At 38.3% G+C, this 25,187-nt stretch overlaps 1 protein-coding gene and 1 long non-coding RNA gene across 2 annotated transcripts; one reads left to right on the forward strand and one right to left on the reverse strand.

Moving 5' to 3' along the window:
• Nucleotides 1–1,675: 1,675 nt before the first annotated feature.
• On the reverse strand, nucleotides 1,676–8,688 carry LOC128606823 (uncharacterized). Its single transcript, XR_008385754.1, has 3 exons — nucleotides 6,206–8,688; nucleotides 2,747–2,860; nucleotides 1,676–2,547 (listed from the first exon to the last, which is right to left on the reverse strand). It is a non-coding gene; the product is annotated as an uncharacterized LOC128606823 (long non-coding RNA).
• Nucleotides 8,689–16,980: 8,292 nt separating this feature from the next.
• LOC128606824 (hydrocephalus-inducing protein-like) lies at nucleotides 16,981–21,298 on the forward strand. The gene is made up of 5 exons (XM_053623277.1): nucleotides 16,981–17,163; nucleotides 17,305–17,501; nucleotides 18,289–18,405; nucleotides 18,575–20,777; nucleotides 20,895–21,298. Exons 2-4 carry the CDS (start codon nucleotides 17,325–17,327, stop codon nucleotides 18,797–18,799), a joined length of 519 nt encoding a protein of 172 aa, XP_053479252.1. The 5' UTR covers nucleotides 16,981–17,163; nucleotides 17,305–17,324; the 3' UTR covers nucleotides 18,800–20,777; nucleotides 20,895–21,298.
• The last annotated feature ends 3,889 nt before the right edge of the window (nucleotides 21,299–25,187 follow it).

Consider the following 25,187-nt stretch of genomic DNA (forward strand, 5'->3'; position numbering starts at 1 on the left):
CTTCCTTGCGAGCCTGCATTTCTAGTTTATAATTTATTTTCATATTAGCTCTATATCTCTATTTTATATATAGTTATACTGCTTGAAAACACGGCTTACTGTACTTCCTACTTCATAATATCATTATATTACCCTTCTACTGTCCCACATATCCTATTATTCTGGTTTTTATAAAGAGTATATATATTATTGTTATAAGATATTACCCTTAAAATATCTTAATATTCCTTTTTATTATTCGTATAAAGTTATTGTAGTATGTGTGTGAGAGGGAGAGTGTGTGTGTGTGTATTAGCACTCCTCAGCTCAGCTCGTATATCTCTTTTTGACTTTTTTGACTACTACTGCTCTTAAAGATCTTTAAAGTGTAATTCCAATTCAATATTCAATATCAGTCAATATCTGCCTCACACTACTTCTGTGTGTCTTGGTGCCCATCTTTTCTTCCTCTCCCCTTTGCTGGATGCTAGGTCTCCCTTATGTTTATTTTATGACATTTTTTATCCACAACACAAGATTGTAGTCACAAAACAGGCAAGGGTCAGATATACAAACAGACAAAAACAGGCAAGGCATGAGAATCAAAGACCAGAAAACCAGAGTAACAACTCATGGGATATAAAGCTTGGTAACAAAACTTAAAATTACCTTTATAACCTTCAATAATCTTTTATAACACCCTTTTATAACTGGGGATGTGGCTGTGTTCAGAATGAATCAATCAGATTCAATCTCATGTTCAAAAGTGATTATCCTACAGCTGTCATCAATGAAATTATTTGGATTTGGATTAAATAAATATCAGCTCCTTAAACAATAAATTGAAAATGGAATTACAAAATTTAGACAAAAGAATTAGGAAATTAGAACAAGTTGTATACAGGGATCAGTCAAAATCCAGTTCCCTTAAACAGGAGCTGCTTATTTGAAAAGAGCATTATAACTCTCTTCGGTAAAAGCTGAAGCCAGCTTAATTCATCTCAAGCAAACGTTTTATACATATTGAGAGAAGTCAGGTAGACTTTTAGCTTGGCAGATTAAACACCCAGCAAACAATTCAACGTAGAATAGTCGGCGAAAAGTCACAAAGATTAACGTCGATATCACGTATTATCAAGCCGCTTTCAAGCCATAAAACAGGTGACACTTTTATTCGCATTTTATCGTCGAACCAAGCCTCTAAATGTAATGGCACTAAGCGGATACTATACGTCGAAACCAAGGGGATATTATACGGCGAAAGGAAGCCTCTAAATGTAACGGCTCTAAGCAGATTTCCCTGTGTAATGAATGACTTCAAATCTATGTAAATATACGTATATTTACATAGATTTGAAGTCATTCATTACACAGGGAAATTTTCCCTAGAGCTAAGAATTAATATTTGCAAAAATTGTAGTTAAAATTTGGAACAAGAAAAGTTAGACAATCATGTTGCAGGGGGACAAACACTACATGAGGATAACTGCAACATATACATGAAGTTCCAGTTTTTGATTTCAGCATTGCAAGATATTAATCAAATTTTGTAATAATTCATATACAAATGTATGCTCAATGATGCACATGCATATAGTATTTTGTAATTGGCTGTATATACACACCTCATAATGTAGTGTAAATACACTACACAAATATTTATACACAAAGTTGCACACATTACAATTCTATTTTTTCTAATCAGATGTGTAATCCTTTTTGTACCTATAATTTCTTGAAAAGTACACAAGTCCTCATTTTCCAACATTATGTGGCAAGATACAATTAAAGCATATAACATACCACATGCTTTAAAAAATCCGTAATTAAACAATGCTTCAATAATGTGGATGTTAGATTCTGGTCTATGGAATTCCCATGATGAATCTTATGAAGGACAGACAACAATGATAGTTTAACAAACTCTGAATATTTTTAATAAACATGCATGAATTTTAGTAAATGCAGACAAAGTGAATAGCCAGATATACTCATGTATTGCTAATCAAAGTTGAATCTGAACTGGACTCACACCCAATTCTTGTAGGATGCACTGGAGATCCCACATAGCTCTGCTGTGAACAGACAGTGGATATATCTGAATATATGACATTTCATTTCATTGGTATATACATGTACTATATGATGCAGTCTTAACCAACAATTTCGGAATTAGTAAACTACAGACATTAGCTACACATTCCTGAACGCAAGAAAGTGAACCACAATTCACTTATAATTTGAAACCTCCAAATCAATCATCAATATTCACAAAAGGTTTGGAGTATGTATGCACTTTCAGTTATATTCATAGTGGAAAGGTTTTTGCTTTTCAAATGGATATAAAAACTAATGAATCAGTCAACAATGTTACACAATGGCACATTTGTATGAATGATAAAAGAAAAAGAATCACAGAAGTTGTAGATTTAAATTCTAGATTTAATCATAAACACTCATTATGTTTCTTGCCACCTTTCCTGGCTGGGGCATTTTTTAGGTAGCTGCCGATGGCCTCTCTGCAACTGGCAACAGTATATTCACGTCCATGGGCTCGTTCGGCAATATCTGTAACATAAATATCAACAAAAACATTCAGCCTTGGAATGCAATAACAGAGAAAATGTCCAATTTCTGAATGCAAAACTTTCTTTTCTAGAGTTTGCAAAAGGAGGCATATACTGTCATGTATACATTTTTTATCCTTCATACTCACAGTGTACCAGGCGATACACTTAATCATGATCAGTCAAAGCCAGCTTCCCACCTTTTGACCCTTTCAACGAAAACATTCATCACAGGCTGTTCTCCCAGATTCTTTGGAGAATGGAGCAAACTGTCTCTCCAATGCTGCTCCCCTCACTGTCTTCAAGTAAGCATGCTACAAGAAATTCAAATAAAAAAAAATCTCTGGAATACATGGTCCAACATAAGATACAATTCCGTCATTTAGTCACCTAGGATTGTATGACAATTTTTATATTATGATCAAAAACTTCAGTTCATGTAAACATATAGATTTATTATTCTGAGATTTATTATTATTATTCTGAGTCAAACTCCGGGTGAACAGTAACAAGGGTGACTTACAAAACAGTTGCAAAGTTTTTCGCTATTCTTCAGTTGTTGTCTATTGTTATTGTTCAGTTGCAAACTTACAACTGTGTATCATCAGCATAACAGTGGAAGCTAATTCCATGTTTACGAATAATTTGACCTAGAGGTAGCATATATCAAGTAAAAAGCAGTGGGCCTAAAACAGAACCTTGTGGAACACCAAATTTAACCTCGGTATGCGTGGAGAAGTCTCCATTTACATCTACGAACTGATAATGATCGGTCACATAAGACCTGAGCCAGGAGAGGACTGTTCCCTTAATGCCAACAACATTTTCTAATCCATCAAGGAGAATAGTATGATCTATAGTATCAAAAGCTGTACTAAGGTCAAGTAACACAAGCAGCGAGACACAACCTTGATCAGAGGCCAGTAGTAGTTTGTTTACTACTTTAACTAACGCAGACTCTGTACTATGATGAGGTCTAAATCCTGAGTGATATTTCATGAATGTTATTCCTATGCAAATATAAGCATAACTGCTGTGCTACAACCTTTTCTAAGATCTTGGAGGTGAAGGGGAGATTTGATATGGGTCTATAGCTGGACAGCTGAGAGGGGTCAAGGTCAGGTTTTTTAATCAGGGGTTAATAACTGCTAATTTAAGTGATTTAGGTATATAGCTAGCGCTAAGGGAAGAAGTGATTATATTTAAAAGTGGTTCAATTACTCCAGGACAAATCTGTTTAAAGAAACATGTAGGTACAGGATCTAGTATGCAAGTTGATGAATTCGCTGAAGAGATTAATGAAGCTCGTTCGGTCTCTCTAAGGGGAAAACATTCTAAACATTGATCTGATATTGCTATATTATCATCTATAGGGTTAGATATAATTCTGTCCGGTTTTAATCTAATAGCCTGAATTTCACATCTAATATTTTCAACTTTACCAATGAAAAAAAAAACCTTGAAATCTTCACTGCTATGTAATGATTGAGTGCTTCTTTCTGTAGTGGTTTTATTCCTAGTTAATTTTGCTACTGTGTTGACAGAAATCTAGAATTGTTTTTGTTATCTCCTATTAAGGTGGAGAGAGAGACTTTTCTAGCATCACTAAGATATTTTCTATAGTTCAGCAGACTCTTCTTCCATGCTGTTTGAAATATTACCAATTTGGTTTGACGCCATTTACGTTCTAATTGTCGAGTGGTCCGTTTTAAGGTACGCATTTTATCGTTATACCAGGGTGCTAGTTTTTTCTCTCCAATTAATTTTCTTTTGAGTGGAGCCACTCTATCTAGCGTGTAGCGGAGTGTTGACTCTAAGCATTCAGTCATCTGATCGAGTTCTATCGGATCAGACGGTGATCCAAATCTAACTGATGTCTCTGGGAGGTTGTTTATGAAGCTAGGTGCAGTAGCTGATGTGAAAGTACGTTTTACGTGGTAGTGAGACGAGGTGGAAATATTATGATCAATACATATTATGAACGAGATAAGATAATGGTCTGCGACAACTTCAGACTGTGGAAAAATGACAATATTTTCTATATTTAATCTGTATGTTAGTATGAGCTCAAGAGTGTGAGCACTATTATGAGTAGGTCCCATTACGTTCTGATTAATCCCTACTGAATCTAAGATGGACACAACCGCTGTTCTCAGAGGGTCTTCTGGGTTATCAAAGGGAATATTAAAATCACAGATGATTAATACTTTATCTACAGAAACAACCAGGTTTGAGATAAAGTCTGCAAATTCGCTAAGAAATTCAGTATATGGCCCTGGGGGTCTGTAAATAATAATTAGAGGAATTGACTTATTTTTTGTGGCTACATAAGTTATACTGGTATAAAGAATTACAAAAGAATTAAATTTATGACTAGGTTTTTGTGTGATGCCTAGATTTTGACTATGGATGAGACCAAAACCTCCTCCTCTACCAGTTGAGCTAGGCTGATGTACATAACTGTATCCAGGAGGACTGGCTTCATTTAATGCTATGTACTCGTTTGGTTTATTCCAAGTTGCTGTTAAACACATTAAATTACATTACTGATCAGTAATGATTTCATTAACAATAAGAGCCTTAGACACAAGAGATCTAATGTTTAATAGTCCTAGCTTCAGATTAAAGGTGCTGGATGTGCATTCAGTATGATCTAACTTTAGGGATGCACCGAATGTTCGGCAACCAAAATTATAAGTGAAAAGGCTGAATAAATTTGACCGAACAATGACGTGTTTGATGGTGTGCCAAATAGCCCAGCAACCAGAGTGAGATGCGCGAATTTAGCACGTTCGGAGCGATGAGGGGGCACGCGCATGCACGAGCTACGTGCACGAGCGCATGCTCTTCGGATGTTGACAACCGTGACATTGTTTACTGTCGACATGTGCGTTTTTTTTTGTTTCTGTTCCGGAGTATTCTGTCACGTCGCAAGACGTAAGGGAGTAGAGTACGGAAGCAGGTAAAGACGTATTTATTTAAGGGAACATAATATTAACAACGTACCTAACTATACTATATGTACTATAATACTTCGTGAGGTGTACAGGGACGCGAGCGGTATACATCCCCAATATAATCAGCCATATATAACTGAATAGAACCATTTTTTGCACTTTTAATGCACATTTTTGTTGTAGGCTACAGAGTGTTCCATTCTTTCAGCAGTCAGTTATAGGCCTAACATAGGCTATTCAAGGGGGGCTCAAAGATGACCACATAAAAATATTTTTATTTTACTCATTTATTTATTTAAAGTTATATTGTGCTTTGTTGGTAGCCTATGCTAGCTGGAATGAAAAAAAAAATGTTCAGTGTTAAATATTTTGAAATTGTAGATTTTGTAATTGATTTTCTCTTTGAAAAGCAAGACAAAATAGTAAAAAGCACATTTTGACTATTTAATTTATGCAATGGTGAAAAAAATGGTAAAATAAATGGAAAAAACGTGTTCGGTATTCGGCCAAGAATTTTCATTTCGATGCATCCCTATCTAATTTTATGTTAATTAGGTTACTAAAACAAACATTCCGAAATTTTCTATGCATTTGTATAGCTTGGGGAACAGACACAATGTCTATAGTATGTACTACAAGTGTTGAACTATTAAGTGAACCTTGCTTATGATGAACGTTGTTATTGTAGGAAGATGTACTTACGGTAGGCAGTCACTTGGTGTGTAGCACCTTCGAGATGTTGGCTGACAGCAGTTCCGCTCCGAGGCTGCTGGGTGCAGGCCATCAGGACGAAACAACCTAGGATGCTCCCAGAACAGATTCCAGTTATTAACAAACAGCAGATTCTGTTCATTACACCAGTGGTTTTCAAAGTGGGGGCCGCCAGGGGGGCCTCAACAATTTGGTGTGAAAAATAAATACATGATATATATGTGCATGCATTACTATAACATGTTATTTTTACCAATACATATTAAAGTCACATTTGCTATACCTAACTTTCTAATTGCTAAACAGACAAAACATCAACGTAAAAAAGGGGGATATATTCAGAAGTCTGTATTTTTAATGTGTTTTAAAGACATCTTGCAGAAGGGGGGCCTCGATCAAATGTTAATGCCATTTGGGGAGCACTGATCTGGAAAGGTTTGGGAAACCCTGCATTACACCAAGAAACTAACCAGTCATTCAAAGCAAGAAGTCTACTTAACTTTTCAGCTCCACGTCTGTATGAGGGAAGAGGTCCAGAGACAACGATCTTTATGGTGGGTGATCTGCCTCGTACCGTTTCGATCAGGCTGGCGAAGTCCCTCTTCAGAACCTCCGTCTGCCGCAGCCTGATGCACGCTCCAATGCGCTCGTCCTTCTTCAGGATCCCGGGTACCTGCGCAGCGACATCAAGGACACGAGCACCAGAAAAACAATGTGTGTGCACCATACCCTTTGTTGAAGCTATGCGGACGTTTCGCACAATGGAGTCCCCGACGATCACAGCGTTTGGTCTGGTCTGACGAAGGGGAGTGAAGCGGTTCCTGGTTGGGATCTCAAACAAGTCCTCGCGTGGGGTATGGCTCTCGCCTTTTGCTGCTGGTGCACCCAAGGTCCGTGGTGTGTCGACGGCAGTGTGACGGAGACCTCGGCTGGAAAAGTCTTGGGTGCACAGTCCCTACACAGAGAAACACACGGCGTAGAGGGGCTGGGAGTGGTAATACCACGCTGCATGCTTACCTTGGATGCGTAGGCATAAGCACAAGATGTTTCTAGCGCGGTTCTTCGCTCAAGCAGCTGGGCCTGCTTGTCGAGTAGCTCACGGATCCGTTTCTCCACATCCTCCAGTTCCAGCAGCACCATGTGCACCTCGAGCAAGTCCTCATCTGCACTCAAAAGCGGAGAAACAACAGACATATTTGCTTTAAAAAACAGCGGTAAATGAGATAAATTTGAAATGTAAACAAGGCTAGCGGTAAGGTGATGCTAGCGGGTTACAAGCTAGTCGTGGATGTTTGTAAGAACCAATAAAACTAAGCGACAGCGCAACATTACGGGTGTTTTATCTCAAGTAGTATCAGTGATATTTGTAAACGTTGTAAAGGTAAAAAAAAAAAGTATAATTTTAAAGTATAGAGATTAGAAGAAGTTAGCACCAGCTCGAGGGACACTGCTTCCTGCGACACCAAATTCAGACCAGCGACACATTCAGATCCTCTAACTCCCTGAGAGTTTTGAGAGGCCGTAGTAAGAGCTGCAATATGAACAAACTATTTATCAAAAACAGAATACATCTTTATGTGACAAATTGTCATGCATCTGACCTATGAATATTCACAAAAAGAGCACAAAGTAGTCACACAGAACGCACAGGGGTGGACACCAGGAACGAGTCCATCTCTGTGAAAACTCCACTGCCATCTAGGCCATTGAATGTCTGGTTATCCTGTGGAGTAGGGTGAATGTCCACCTCATTCATAAAAGACATACATATCAGAAAACAGTAAACTTTCAATCTCAATGGTTAATATTTAAACAAGAGCTGATAAAGACTGTGGAAAGGTATTTTTGGTATTTTTTATGAGACTCATCCTCTTTAGTACGTGTATAGTACTGGAAACTCATGAAAAACAGTTTTGCTGAATTATACCCCTCAGAATTAACACTGAGGCACACAGCAATAAAGTGAAGAGCTGATTTAATGTTTTTGCTAAGAAAACCTTCTCTGTTAAACGGTTAAAACGCTCATTCTGATGACAAAACTTCTTAACAAGTCACATAAAACACTTCTCTCAAAAAGCGGCAGCAGTAACGTGCGTGCTCGTAGTACCTGAGGTAAGACAGACAGCGCCATCTTCTGTAACTATCCGCCATCTTCTGTAACTAACCGACTGAACTTCAGCTAGCAGCAAGATAGTGTTAATATGTTCACTGAGAACTTTAAAAAGCATACAAAAAAATAATCAGCTACTTACAACTTCAGACAAAATGCTGTGATTTAAAGTCGAAATGTCCATTTTAAGCTCATGTTAGCTAAAATTCATGCTGTGCTAAACTAAACTAATCTGTTCTGTAGCATGTTAGCTAGAAAGCTAACATTTTTGTGGGGAAATGGGTGTAAAAATAAAAACAAAAAAGGTCCACAGGAAGAAGTAAACCTTGAGCCTTGAACTTTAAGATGTTAGATTTTACTCAAAGTATCTACTCTCTACATCACAGCTTAAATAATTTTCGGTAGATTTAATCTTAGGGCTAACCGCTAGTTAGCGGTCTTCTCTTTAAACCGTATAGCTGAAGTGCTGTTAACGATTTAATTTAATTAAACTACATAACAGATTTATAACCATGTGTAAAGATAAGGAGAAAAAACTTTACTTGCCTTGAGTTGGTGTCCAGCTGTGAGCTGTGGCTCCGGCTCCACTCCGATGAAGCTGTGAGAGAGAGAATGAACTCCAGCGGGAAGATGTTGTTTTCCCTGTGGGGGAGGGGCAACTCTCAGCTACTCACCTACACATTTATTAAACGCGAATTTCGACCACATATTAGCAACGAAGGGATTGCGACTTCAGAATCTTTTATTCAAGTATATAAAATAAACAACATTTTTACACGTCATGGAAATGCCTAGAGTATAATCTATTTAACAATCTATTAATATATAACACAAACATACCAGTTCAAGATATAGCCTGTACAATGAAATCCAACGTGGTTTAGGGACAATATCTGCGCATGAGCATGCTTAGCTTCGTATGTTTTGGTTTCGTATGTGCAGTTTCGTATGCAAGAGATTTCGTATTCCCGTAAAAAATGAAATAAAAATAAATCTTAGTGAACAATGAACAATCACATCTAGATATATTTCTTTGAAATTACACAGCAGTAACTTCATTAATCAGTTTTTTTCCGCATAATTTCAAAGTAATATATAGTTTCAAGAATGTTAACATTGTTCAAGCTTCTTTTCTACGTCGATGATTTTTTTCGTTATGATCAATCCTCTTTTCGACTAACTGTAGCTTTCATTTAAACGGCGGGGGTTCGCTTGAAAGCGCGTTTGTGTTTGCTGGGCAATTACAATCAAGTAAAGCGATAAATAATATTTACACAATAGCTAGTAATCTGATATCAGATCCAGTGGTGATTGATGACGCTTTCACAGTGTTTTTTCAATCATTACATGCAGCAGATACTACAGGACAGAGTATGGTGCAAACTGCAATTTTAATATCCACTCCCTGAGCAGTGAAGCCAAACAACAGTTGGATGAACCAATTGCATTGCATCATGTGACCTGTCAGGGCTCTCCACACTCACCATTATTGTTTGTATTAGCCCTGAAACCCCTGGTGATTGCGATTAGAACTCATCCAGATATAAAGGGAATTGAAATATCAGGCATAGAGCATTGTATTTCATTATATGCAGATGATATAATTTAACAAACCTCAAAGATTCAGTACCTACTCTTAATTTGATCTGTCATTCTGGAACATTTTCTGGCTATAAAATTAACCAATCAAAGTCATCAATACTTTTTCTTATTGAACAGGTTGAAAAAACACCAGGTGGGAAAAATAAGTACACCTTATTATTCAGTAACAGGCAGAACCACCTTTAGCAACAGTAACATTTTCTTAAAATTATTGAAGGAGTTTATCAGTATCTCATATTGTTTTAGAGAAATTCTGAACCACTCTTCTTTACAACTCTGCTTCAGTTAATTTATTTGAGGGCATTAGTTTATGCACAGCTCTCTTAAGATCCCACAGTAGCATCTCAAAGGAGGGTGCATTTTCTTATTACTATGACTATATGATGGGGGCCGAACCTGACAATGGGTTGGGAATTATCATCTAGTTTCTAATATAAATGCAAATGAACACAGAGCATGTACTTATATTTGATTATAGATTTATAATTCTTTCCTGCATTATAAGGCATGTTAACATTCTTAATTATAATGACTTCTTGAATACCCTGCTTTTTTGTAATGTATAGGTGTTGGGAGGTCCTACAGTTCAAGTCCATCTACTAGCAGTGGTCATGGGGCCCTCCTTGACCGCCTCCAGTTTGATAGTGTTCAGTGTGGCATGTGCAAAGTGGCTACACTGTAGCTGCACAACCCTGAGCCAGTGCCCTGTAAATGGAGCATTAAAGAGGAGGAGCAGCTCAAGAGGAAGGTGAAGGTACTTTGTGAAAATGGCTATGGCTCATGTAGTGTGTACATGTCATGTGTACAATCTGCAAGTTGCTCTGGACACACACACACACACACACACACACACACACACACACACACACAGGAGACCTGCATTTGTGATGTATATAATTTTAGTGTTTAGCCTCACTGGTGGGCTAGCCTTATGGGTTACTTCACGAGCCACAGGTAATATGGGAAATTTAGATGTATACTTCCATGCTAGTGTAAATGTAGCAAATGCGGCAGCATGAGAGTTATGTTTAGTCAGTTATAATAAAAATATAACTCGATTGTTGGTGCATTTCTGACAATGACATTCAATTTGTTTTTATGCAAATCCATTCAACGACAGTAGCATAGTTTAGCACCTCCTCATGTGCTTATTAGTATTAGTTTTTTATTTAATGACACTTTTTAATACTTTTAAGTTTTACGTTATGTAAAATTCCGACTCTCTAATGTGTAAGGCATCCATATCTGATTTCATGATAGCTAGCACTTTGGTCCATATAATACAAACAAAGTTTATAACATCAACAAAATAGAATATGAATTCAACATGATTACATTAAAGTAATAGATTTTTTGGTCCTTCCATCCCTGCACCAGCTGAGGTCTGTGCACGCCACTACTCAGTGAAGTGCACAAGAAGGCAGAGAATGTATTTATTGTCATCACGAGTTAGTGTACCATTAAAATATCGACATGAAATCTGTAACAATGGCCACAAAAACAAATGCACCAACACCTTATATTGTGTTTGTATTATGAGAATCAAAAATCTCTCTGAAAGATTTGTATCATTAATATTATGCTATACTGGGAATGATAAACATTAGACGAAAGCAAAACCTTATTTCCAGATGTGCATTTTCCCTTGAAATAACTTTGTTTCCCTTTTTAAAATTCCAAGTGAAAAATTCTGTATGTAAATCTGAGAAAACTGTATTTCAATGCTGTACCAATTAAGTACAGAGGGCATATATAAATAAATAAAACTAACCACATTAATATGTTTTGTTTTCTTGGTTATGTGTCAAGACTGAAAAGCACATCTCACTTCAACTGAGACAGGATGCTCGTTTAGAGAAGCTGAATTCACTTATCTTTGAGATGTTGCCATCCAGTGGTCTACTGTATCCTGGTGACAGGGTCAACATCCAGGTCAAATTCAGTCCAGCTGAAGGGGTAAGAATTACTAGCTGTTGGTGTTTGATCCAGTAACCATAATTTTTCTTCTCCATATGATTTGGCTTCTAGAAGTATAGAAACAGGACTTGTGCTCCCAGATTTTTCAATAAAACCTACATGATGCAAATTGCAAACATGATTCTGGAGAGTTGTGCAAACATGATTCTGGAGAGTTCATGCAGATCTTAAAGGCTGGTAGTGCTTATCTTTCCCCCTCGTCAGAGCTAAGCATTAAAAAGTGATGGGTTCTCACACACTCATGTGCATACCTTTATGTCTAGCAACATCAGGAGTAGCGGAAACGGACATGGCACACACACAGACTCAAATACTACTAATCTATGGTTTAGATAGATAATTAGCCTAGAATTTTGCTAAGGATGTAAAGAATACTGTGACAGCAAAGTAGTATTTAAATTAGGGCTTGTGGAGTAACAAAGAGGGATAAACCAGAACAAAGTATTCCTTTCAATAAAAACTTCACTCTATGAGCAAACAAACTCATTTTATGGAAGTGGTCATTTTAGCTTCAGACAATCCATCTTCCACATGTCTGGAGAATTAACTGGTTTATGCATTTGTGGCCACAGTCATTTCTATGTTGATTTGCGTTATAGTTTATGGTAATTATCTATTTAATTACCATCCTGGCAGTGGGCTAAAATATCTTTGTACTTACTGGAATTCATGATGACATCACTCTTCACCAGAGACCCTGAACCACTACAAGCTACGACACAGCCCTAAAGCACCAGTCATCCACCACCACACAGTACAGCGACTATACAGTGCTATGAAAAAGTTTTTGCCCCCATCCTGATTTCTTCTGTTTGTGTGTATATTTCATACTAAATCTGAGATAAAACAAAGGCAAACTGAGTAAACACAAAATACAGTTTTTAAATGATAGTTATTTATTGAAGCAAAAACATTATCCAGTATCAACTGGGCCTATGTAAAAATGTATCTGCCCCCATAGTTACTAATTCCCCAAATCTATGAAACTGCATTTATAACGGGGTTCAGCTGAACTAGACGCAACCAGGCCTGATTACTGCAAACCCTGTTCAATCAGATCAACACTTAACACAGCTTGAAGTTGGTTAAAAGGTATTACCCAGTAACACACTATGCCAAAGTTGAAAGAAATTCAAGAAATGATGAAGGTAATTGAAATTTACCATCAGTCTGGGATCTCCAGTTATCTGATGCATTTGGTTGCATTTATTGCTGATAACTGGAGATGGCACAACCAGATTTTAAGTTTAAGGGGGCAATTAGTTTTTCACATGGGTGATAAGTTTTGGGTGATGTCTTTTTGCTTCAATTAAAAAAAAGAAAATGTATTATAAAAACTGTACTGTGTGTCTACTCAGGTTACCTTTGTTTTATGTTGTATTTCATTTGAAGATCAAAAACTATTTAGTATGAAATATACACAAAAACAGAAGAAATCAGGAAGGGGTCAAATACTTTTTCACAGCACTGTATCCTTTACCTGACAGATTAACAGCCTCTGTCTTCTGTGTTGAAAGCTCTTTGGTTTTCTCCATAGTGATAAATAGCAATGGTATTTTGCATGTGTAAAATTGCTACATATATTTTTGAGAGAAAATAAGATTTAACAATAAGTTCTTATGTGTTTTTGTTAGAGTAAAGGGAAAATTAACTTGAGTAGGTGGAAAAATTTAATAATTGTATATAATGTTTACATTATGCAATTATTTATGCTCATTCTTTTGATGCATGCCAATAATTCTGGATATGACTGTATGTTCTTTGCAGAGAATGTATAGAGACTGGTGACTGCAGTGGCCCAGAGCACCCAGCAGATCCTACTGTTAGCCCAAGGTCAGGGATTGGAGCCACAGCTGGAGTTGTCCACTTCAGAAATTGAGCTGGGGCTTGTGCTGCCCTACAGCAAGACTCCATTACTTAAGAAAAGGCATGTCGAAAGTCTTTAAAGTTTGCTACAATTCATTTGGACAAGTATATGAAATATTGGGAGAGTGTAGTCAGGTCAGATGAGAGCAAAATTGAACTTTTTGGCTGTTATACTTCACACAATGTTTGGAGAAGAAATGGCACTGCACATCACCCTTAAAACACTATACCAACAGTGAAGCTTGGAGGTGGAAGCATCATGGTGTGGGGCTGTTTTTCATCGCATGGTACTGGCAGACTTCATATTATATAAGGAACGATGAATGGAGCCCTTTACCGGGAGATTCTTGAAGAATCTGCTGCCATCCACCAGGATGATGAAGATGACACATGGATGGATCTTCCAGCTGGACAACGATCCAAAGCATACAGCAAAGGAAACGCTCAATTGGTTTCAGAGAAAAATAATCAAGGTGTTAGAATGGCCCAGTCAGTCACCTGACTTGAATTCAATTGAACAAGATTTAAAGACAATATGTTCAGAAGAATGGGCAAAAATCACACCTGAATACTGCGGCCGATTAATTTCTTCATACAGGAAGTATCTTTAAGGTTTCTGAACAAAGGCTTCTCCACTAATTATTAAGTAAATTTCAGTTAGCATGTTCAATACTTTTTTCCTGTCATTCCACATAACTTTATTTATGGACTTTAATGTTGTGAATTCTTTAAATTTCCGGATTTCTTAAGTTAATACTGATGTCTGGTGAAAATTTCATGTGAATAGCCTCATTTGAAATATATTTACTCAAAAAAAAATAAAAAATGTTGATGTGTCCAATACTTATTTCTCCCACTGTAGCTTGGCTAGGTCATGTTCTTACTGAGGAGTTGCCTGTAATTTATTAATTTATTTAGCCAACATTGTTCAGCTAACAAACGTGTTTACACCATCTGGTTGGGCAACACCAAAGCTTTCAGTTCCACAATGACCATAATGTGGTCATCGTAAAATACTACCTCATAAACCACATGCTCTGTAGCTGGATTGACCATGTCAGTTTATTGAACCAGTCAGCTCTTTTCAGACCTTTTCTGTGTTCTATAAACTTAATCCATCCATCTCCCCAGAACCTGCAGTTGATAAAAGGATATGATGCACATAATATATTGCTGCTACCCCCTCAAGCCCCTGGCAAGCCTTTGCCTGCTGAACTCCTGGACTACTACAAAGAGCATAGGTCTAGGAAACCTGAACCAGGTATTATATCCTCTTTCATTTAAATTAAAGGATACTAAACAAAATAAGGCAAACACTGTTTGAGACCAAATTAGCATGGTTTTATTTGCATAATTTTGTTTCACCCAAAACACATCTTGGTAGTTGTAGTGTCTGATTTATTTTGAGACAGCTGCACAATTTTGTTCATGCTGACTCATGCTGACAGAGGTTGTTACATTTATGAACAAACTCAGTCAGAGATTGTATACTATATATCATGCTGTATAAATTAAAAAAAAAGGGATCGTTCTTTCTGAAAAAAAATGTTCAAGGTTGTTCCAAACCTGGGCAACATCCACATGTCCCTTGTGCTTTAGCTGTACTCTTCCACTCTCTAGATGAACTCTTCCAGCTGAAGAGTGCCCTCCGGATGGAAGTGCAAAGATTCCTCGGCCTATCTGGCTGGTACCACCGCTTTGTGTCTGGATCCTCCAAGATCGCAGAACCCTTGAATGATTTGAAGAAGGGACTCTGGACTCTTAAGTGCCAGCAGGCGTTCATTCACCTCCAGTTCTAGGCCATCCCAACAAACATCTTCCATTCACGGTCTACACTGATGCGAGTGAGACCGGCCTTGGAGCTGTTCTTGCACAGAAAATGGGACCAGACTCTGAACAGGTAATAGCCTATGCAAGCCGAACACTAAAGCTGAAGTGAACTATTCTACAACAGAAAAGGAGTGCCTTGCTGTTGTATGGGCCCTAGAAAAATGGTAATATTACCTAGAACAAAAACGGTTCACTGATCACTCAGCCTTACATTGGGTCCTGACTTCCACCAAAACCACTAGTTGTCTTTTAAGATGGGCCCTAAGGCTACAGAAATTTGATTTCGTAGTAGAGTACCGTAAGGGTAAGCTTAACGTAGTCCCGGACGCTCTTTCTGCCTTCCTACCACTGCTAGGTGTGTTCTAATTTCTTCACAAAAGGAAATCGATGACCTCCCTCTGTAGCGTGGTACCTTATTATAGGGTTTGGGCGCCAGACAGTTCAAATTAACCGTCACTTATAATTTATAATTTGGACATCACTCAGACGAAAAAAAAACTATCAGTACGCTACTCAATTCTTACAAAATAAGATCAGTGCATAAATAATAATAAACGTAAGAAAATACGGGTCGTTTCAGTCATAGAAACCGAAATAATGAAAACCAAAAAGTTCCCATACGTGGGATTAATAGACGAACCCATAAGGAAACAAGCCTCTAATCATGAAAGAAAATTTGCACACACAACAGGCAGAAAGAAAAAAAAAACATTTGACCCCAAAATAATTCTTAACCAAAACAAAAAAGTTGTTCACTTTAAAAGCGGCACTTCAATGGCGGTGATTCAGGCGTACGGGAGTTCGTGAACCCGACAGCATGGGAAACCGGCAATCAGATCCGCTTAACACTCGGAGTTCTTTACAGACAGTAACATCCAACGATTTAAGCATACTGGTTCTCCACAAAAGTATTAAAGAAAGGATCTGAAACCTGTGATGTGCCTCCGAACCCTCAAAGCTCCACTCGCTCGTTGATTCACCTTGGCAGAATATTCCCGAAGTGTTCCTGAATCAATATCCACAAGGTTATAATCCACAGTAAGGGCATCATCACCATCATCACCATCATCACCACCATCATCACCATCATCACCACCGCCGCCGCCACCGCCGCCGCCGCCTCATTTCCGCCTCCCTCTTCCTTTCACCTAGTCACCTGTTCTTTTTATTGCTTCCGAAGACCACACCCTTCTCTTCATCTCTCTTTTTTTCTTCCGTTAATTAAAACACCACGGAATTGAACGGACTCCGCCTCTGCGTCACTGTGTAGCTATCCGTTACACCCTGGGTGGCACTACACATTGTGAACTGCAGCCGCGAGTTCGCCGTGGCGTAACACCATGGTCCTTTGTTTTGCCTTTGCCACTGGTAAGATGATTGTATGTGTGTGTAGGTAAGACAGCTTTGGCTGTGAGCTTGGCGCGGTACTACAGTGCTGCGTGTTTGAACATAGACTTAGTAGTGCAAGAGGCAGTGTCATCTGGAACCAGCACTGAAAGCAAGCAGGCCAGAGAGCTGTTTGGAGCCACAATTGAGTCTGTGCCAGGCACAGCAGAGTATACTGGTGAATATACATGTTCCTGGATTATTTTCTACCTTTTTTCCACCTTCTATTTGTAAATTCATTCGTTTAAAACTAAAGTAAGTAAATTTAGCAACTTCAATTTTGTGGATAGATTAAATTTCTGTGTCTGTGTGTTTTTAGCCCCAGCTGTGTTAAATGTGATGACTGTGGCTAGTCAGGCTGAAGGCATTCTCAGTGTTGAGGCATTAGCCAAGCACACTGCTGAGGGTATTCAGGACACTGACTCCAAAGCCCCCACATCTACTATCTCAACAAACAATAAGACCAGCACCGTGGGAGCAAAGAAAAATGATGGCTCTAATCCGACTGCTACAGTGGTAATCATCTTCAAACAGTTATTCAAAATACATAATGTATACATCTCTGTAAAAACCTCACCAATTTGAACTTCTGCACTAAACTAAATTTTTATTGAATAGCTACACTGATTTAATGTGTTGGGAATACCATTGGACATGGAATCATAAATTAGTTATTTGTCTTTAACACATTAGACACTTTACTAATATTACTAATGATAAACAATCTCAAATTTCTTTTTGAGTTGTGTTTCTCTCCTCTCACATCTCCTTTCACATGTACCCCACCCCCTTTCCCTTTTTATCTTGTCAGACAAAGAATATTAACATTAGCCAGCATTATTTTTAATGTATAATTTCTTTGCTAAGAAATGTAACAAATTACATTTAATTTGGATGTTATTGTGGTCAAAAATATAAATTAGCACATTGTAAATTAGCCTACATTTGTCTCTCCCAAACTCAGTTGCACTGCTTTATGAAGGCCTTTATTAGATTATTTCTTGCAATCAGTCAAAAAAGAAGTGTGTAGTATTTATATTTTAGCTAATTGGAAATGTAACATATTTCCAACTCACTGTATTATATAGTAACATATTGTACTGAATAAGTAAGAATATTGTAATATGTAAAAAAAAAATTTATACATAGGATTATGCTAGACTGGACTCTATCATGATATGCCTGCTATATTCATCTCAGGAAGAATGCTACTTACCTTTAATAATGTAATTTATATACAGTTTTTATGTGAATTAGATTGGATGTGAGGTGAGTGCAATTACAGTTTATTGGTTATGTGCAGGCTGGTCCAACTCACAGCCTCTCTAATGAGAATGTGAGTCAGGTGGGTGAGCTGGGAGGCATGAATAGTTTACTGCCTGATGATCTCCTGGTAGAGATACTGTCAGAGAGACTACAGGTAAGAACCACCACAATGTTTATGGCCACCACAACATGATTTGACTGCATTATTGAACATACTGTACTGTGTGTTTAACATTCCTTTTCAATGATATGTTTCTTTATTATTGCACAAAATGCTTCCTTGCTTTTATGTATGTCAGTTATGCATTTCCAATGTGCTGTAGCTTAGCGACTGCAACCGAGGCGTCATGATTGATGGCTTGGAAACAATGTACTGCCGCTTTCCAAGCACTGTGCTCCATGTCATCATCAAAGTCTTCAACAACCGCCAGCACATCTATGTTATCAACCTCACCGACAGCTACTTTGAATTCAGATCCAGAGAGAGAGCTCAACTGGAGATGACAGGTGATGGTGGAAGGAAAAAAAGGGAACAGGAGAAAAGATGATATTGAGAGGGTGGAAATAGAGAAGGAAGTTAAAGTGAAAGTAGGAAATACTGTGAAACAAGGAGTGTATTAAACTATTGAATAAAAAACATATCTATAAAGTACATATTATCTTAGTAGCATTTATTTAAATGAGCGCATTCATGCACAGAATTAGACCGATTAATAGAGCAGTAAATTAACGGGTGCAGTTAACAAAACTTGTTTGTATGTGATCAGAGGCCTTACAAAGGGAATAGACTGAAAGAGAAAAGCTGCATGTGCAGGAGATGGATGAGGATGAGTATGACACCCTGTGCTAAAGGAACATATGTACAGGTAATCTTCAGCTCCATGGCAGTTTTACTAAAAATAAAATAACATTTAAAAAAAGTATACATTGTATATTTTAAGCACATGGTTTTAAGTTTATAACTGAATCTGGAAAACCAGGTTGTTGGTTTTAAAGTAATAATAATGGTATAAAATTAAATTTGATTATGGAATTAATTTGATTATGTATTATAACAAGCAAGAGCGGGAGCAGGAGAAGAGGCATCCGGAGGAGAAGCTCAGAGAGGAGGAGGAGCTGAAGAAAAGGTACAAGAGAGAAAGAAAGGAAATACTTACAGAGGATATAACAGAAAGGAGAAGTCAGTTGGGAGTTGCCCAGGTCAGAGATGCTGGTAGTTTAAAAAAAAAAAATAATAATAAAAACATGCTATTGCAAGAAAAAAAAATTATTTTGATTTGATATGCTTCCTATATATAGCCTGTTGTAGAACTGCACTCTGACTCTGGACTGGAACAGCAGCCTAAAGGTGGTAGAAAGATATCTTCCTGCACAGAAGCCAAAGACTCACTTTTGGAGCGTGCCAGAGAACTTGACGAAGGAGGCAAAAAGAAAGCCAAAGATGGCAAAGACAGCAAGCCAACTGGCCATGATAATTCTTTTCTGCCACTTTATGAACTGGAGAAAGAGCTGGTCAGTTGGAGCCAGTGCTAAATCAATACTAACTGTTAAAGTCATAAAGTAGATATTTTATAAAGGCATGTGAGGTGCTTTAGCTGTAACTGGGTAAATCTAAGCCTAATCTCTTTTCTTACCTTACTATAAAAAGGAGAGCTTAACCCTGCTTAGTTTGCAACATTTTGGATAAAGCTCATATACTCTTGGCCTAATTCCAGCATTTCTTTGGGTCTGATGTTACCAGATAACTGAGGCCGAAAGGCAGTTGTTTTCCTGCTTCCAGCTATATGAGCAGAGCCAACCACTGATCCAGCACATGCTGCAGAAATGGGATAGGACTCAGGGCCTCCTTCTGAATTCTCTTCCTTCAGAGGATCAGGACCAGGGGCCTGAGGAAGTGTGGAGCCAATTTTAGTCCACTATCCTAACACTATTAGAACTTATCATAGAATTGGGTACTTGCATCCAACAGCCTCTTAGAGAAGAAAACACAGAGAACCAGTGAGTGAGGAAAGGCAAAAGGTCCAATTTTATTGTTCCACCACACGTGATCCACACAGTTGAGACGTCCAAAGAGTGATCTAAAAAAAACCAGGAGTGAGGCTCCCCTATTTATACAGCTCTTCCTTCTTAGTTCCCGCCCCTGGTTGTTTTTCCCACACCTATATTCCTTTGTTTTAGGTCATTTCCAAACCCATTATGTCAATAGAAGTGTATTTTCTGTCTCCCATTATCTCCTGTTTTCTGTGAGTTCTGATAACCCTTATGTTTGCATTTTGGGTGGTTTCCCATCCCCTTAGGTTTGCGTCTTTTTAAAAAAAACTGTCTTCTGCTTTTCATGTCATTCTTGAGCTGACTTTCACTGAGAGAGGATCTTGGCCACACTGCTGTTTGTTTTTTTCCCTAATCATGGGTAAGTTTTATTTTTTGGTCTCATTCTACCTAATGTGTGTTTGCCCTACCATTTTTTTACTCCTAACTATGCATTCTGGGTGTGTGTGTAGGTGTAGATCCTAGTACTGTTTTCAGGTAATCCAGTCCCTAGCTCTATTGTCTTTTTGCACCCCCCCATTTCTATGTGTGTTTGTACTTCTTTTGTTTACTGAATTATTCACTGAACTGGTTCTTCTTTGTGCCTTTCTACAGCTGAACATCAACTCCTTTTTCCCCCCGCCTTTGAAGATTTGGGACCTGAATACTCGCTATCAGCTTGCACACCTCTCTGTGGATTTGGCCCTCCTGGCTGAGGTTCTCTGTACTCCCTCTGACCTTTCTGGGTTTCCACCACCCTTGAGATACAGGATCAGTCCAGCTAAGGTATATGCGGATGCTTCCACTCAAACTGATCCCTGCCTGGTTATCTCACCTGACAATTCACCTGACCATCATGCTGATGATAACATGACCTATTCTGATCCTGACTCTGTTCCCTTCTCCCCCAGTAGCCCCGGCTACACTCCTCCTTATCTGTCAGCACGTTCTGGTTCTTCCCCTGGTCACACGCCTTATTAGCCCTTTTCACCTCTCGACTACTCTCCCACCAGTCCCGTTTGCTCTCAATAAAATCAATTATTTTTTCGTACTTTGTCTCCTTGTGTTTTATTTTTGCCTGATTTCCATACAACAGAAGCCTCAGAACGTCATAAGCTACCCAGTAAGAGGGCCAAAAAGGAGCGGGAGATGGAGAGGATGAAAATGGACACTGCTGAGCCTAAGTTGCTGTCTCCAACCCCCAGCCAGACTCACCTGTTGCCGAATGGCACAGAGGGCTCAGAGAATGAGCTGGCAATAGAGTTCATCCCCCACACCTTCATTTCTATCAGCAAAAAAGAGGAGGCAAGCATAGACAAGCTTCTAGACAGCATGAAGCTTCCATTACGTGATGAGGTACTGCAAACTGATATAATGTGTCTAAGCCCTCAGTAAAGCCTGATCAACTCCAGTTGGGCTATATTCTCATTCTGTGCAGCTTTGTAAAAAAAATAAATAAATAAAATAATAATAAATAAAAATTAAAAAGCAACACACGGTCATGAAAAAATAAGTACACCCCATAGAAATTTATGGCTTTTTTGACATATTTGGACAAACAAACGTTTGATCATCTTTGAAACATGCATATTAATGAAGATGACATACTTGAATACAACCACAAGGAAACAGATATTTCAGTTATTCAACAGAAATATCAATAGATGACCTGAAGCTCACTCCTGATTGGTCCATTAGCACAACAAATCAAACTGACCTTTTTTTTTACATCCACTCCCAAAATACACAAGTAATATAGCATCACACATAATATAGCCAACCCTTCAACTCTATTTAAGAACTTATTTGAGGATTGAATGAACTTAAATAATGACACTATTTTCTACCTCACTACACCTATATGCTCATTGGTAAACTGTAGTCTTGCTAAATGCTTTTTCCTGGCCCCCCCACCATGCAGGTCAAATTTGTGCGATCTCTTTCTGATTGTAGAAGCATGCCCTTTGACACCAACAGTTACAACACTTGGTAGCAGATCCTGTGATGAAATATTGGGGTTCTTGGAGACTTCTTTTTGCATCAGACGGACTGCTCTTGGGCTGAATTTGCTGGGATGGGCAGTCCTGGTCAAATTGGAAGTTGTTTGAAATCTGCGCCATTTGTAGATGATGTTCCTTACAGTGGAATGATGTATTTCAAATAATTTGGAGATCATTTTAAATGCCTAGCCAGACTCATGGGCATCCACAACCTTTTTCTGAGGGCCTTACAGAACTCTTTAGATCTTGGCATGATGACACCACACACCTCAATAGCAAAGGGAAGACTAGACACTAGATGTGAAAGGGGTATAACTAAGACAGGTTCCACCTACACTCCCTAAGCAGGTTCTAATCACTTGAACAGCTGATTCTAATTTTATGGATTTGAAGGTGTGATAAATGTAGGGATGTACTTATTTTCCATGTAACTTTTTTTTATTCATTTAAATTGTGAAAATTACTACAAAATGTAATTTTATGTGTCATTTGATAGTGTATCAACTTTATTAATAGGCACTGTTTCAAAGAGGATCAAATGTTTGCTTGTCCAAATATGTCATAGGGTGTGCTTATTTTTTCACATGACTGTATAAGGTAATAAATTCTCATCCCAGAGCTGATGTTTTACTCACCCTCCAATGTTGTCCCTAGGCTTTGGATGGGTTAGTGCTTGGACCCGCAGGTCCACCTATTCCTCCTCCCATGCTGTTCTCAATAGTCCCATACCCCAAAAGGAGAGTGGTGTCCAGCTTTCATCTTACTCCTGGCTGCTTCACCTTCTTAATGCCCTCATCTCTGGAAGACTCACCCGAGGAGAAGTGGGAGATTGACTTGGAGACAGAAGCCCTAAGCCTCACAGTGTCTGCAAAGGTATGTGGATACTTTTCCCTGAGCAATATTTTTAAAAAAATAAATAAATAAAATAAAAATATTTACATTAGAGAAACATCATGGGACTCCCAAGTGGTGGAACAGAAAATTGATTGCCCTATTGTTTGGAGATCAAATCTTGCAAGTTCAAATCTTGATTCCACATTCATTGGTGCAAGGGAGCAAAATTGGCTGTGCTGTCTGGGTTTTGAAGGAATGTTATACTGTCTCTTACTTGTCAATATGAGCAACACTGGCCAATCGTGGACATCTGTGAACTCATACACAGTGGGAAAATAAGTATTGGACACGTCAACATTTTTTTCAGTAAATATATTTCCAATGGAGCTATTCACATGACATTTTCACCAGACGTTGGTATTAACTCAAGAAATCCAGAAATATAAAGGATTCACAACATTAAAGTCCATAAATGAAGTTATGTGTAATAAAGTGGAATGACACAGGAAAAAAGTATTGAACACGCTATCTGAAATGTAATTAGAACTTAGTAGAGAAGCCTTTGTTTGTAATGACAGCTTCAAGACGGTTCCTTATGAAGAAATTAGTTGGCTGCAGTATTCAGATGTGATTTTGACCGATTCTCCTAAACATATTGTCTTTAAATCTTGTTCAATTGGATTCAAGTCAGGTGATTGACTGGGCCATTCTAACAACTTGATTTTTTTTTCTCTGAAACCAATTGAGAGTTTCCTTTGCTGGATGCTTTGGATCGTTGTCCTGCTGGAAGGTCCGCCCACATCTCATCTTCCTCAGTCTGGTGGATGGCAGCATATTCTTCTCAAGAATCATCAGGGAAAGGGCTCCATTCATTGTTCTTTCAATTATATGAAGTCTGCCAGTACCATGTGATGAAAAACAGCCCCACACCGTGATGCTTCCACCACCAAACTTCACAGTTGGTATAGGGTTTTAAGGGTGATGTGCAGCGGCATTTCTTCTCCAAATACGGTGTGTAGTATGACAGCCAAAAAGTTTAATTTGACCAGACTACAACTCTCCCAGTATTTCATAGGCTTGTCCAAATGAGTTGTAGCAAACTTTAAATGAGCTTCGACATGCCTTTTCTTTAGTAATGGAGTCTTGCGGGGTGAGTGTGAGCAGTGGAGTGCATTGCCTATTGTTTTCTCTGTGACGATGGCACCTGCTGCCTCCAAGTGTTTCTGGAGCTCTTTCCGAGTGGTCCTTGGCTCTTGGTTTCCTCTTCTGACTGTTCTTCTGACTCCCTGGTCAGAAATCTTGCGAGGTTCTCCTGTGCGTGGCTAGTTGAAGACGGAGTGATGTTGCTTCCACTTGCAGATAATGGCCCCAATGGTGCTTACTGGGGGATTCAGTTTTGAAATATGTCTGTATCCGATTCCAGCAATATGTTTTGCAACAATAAGGTTCTGAAGGTCTTGGGCGCGCTCTTTGCTTTTACCCATCATGAGATGTTTCTTGTGTGACACCTTGGTAACGAAAAACCTCTTTATAGACCATCAATTTACTAACCCAGCTGATATGAATTTGCACAGATAGGGGGTATAATTACTTGCGGATTTCAGCTGGTTCCTTGCCTTACTTTGCTTTGAAGAACTGCTTTTTCTTAGCATGTTCAATACTTTTTTCCTGTATTATTGCATTGTATTACACATAACTTTATTTATGGATTTTAATATTGTGAATTCTTTATATTTCCAGATTTCTTGAGTTAATACTGATGTCTGGTGAAAATTTCATGTTAAATGGAAATATATTTACTGAAAAAAATGTTTACGCACCCAATACTTATTTCCCCTACTGTGTGTGGAAAAGGGAAGACAGCATTTTTGCCCAAGTGTGTTATGCTGCCGTGATGAAGCATTACTGTTCAAAAAGATTGAACTGGCTAGTTGCCTGGCTTCATGTATCTTGGTGGAAGCATATGTTAGCCTTCACCCTCTTCGATCGATAACTGTCATGTGATAGGGGAGAGCTGGCTGGTGGGTGGCAATTGGCAGGTGACACAAGGAGGAAAAATGGGGGGAAAACATCA

Source organism: Ictalurus furcatus, chromosome 4 (assembly GCF_023375685.1).
Source record: "Ictalurus furcatus strain D&B chromosome 4, Billie_1.0, whole genome shotgun sequence".
Taxonomy (NCBI): Eukaryota; Metazoa; Chordata; class Actinopteri; order Siluriformes; family Ictaluridae; genus Ictalurus; species Ictalurus furcatus.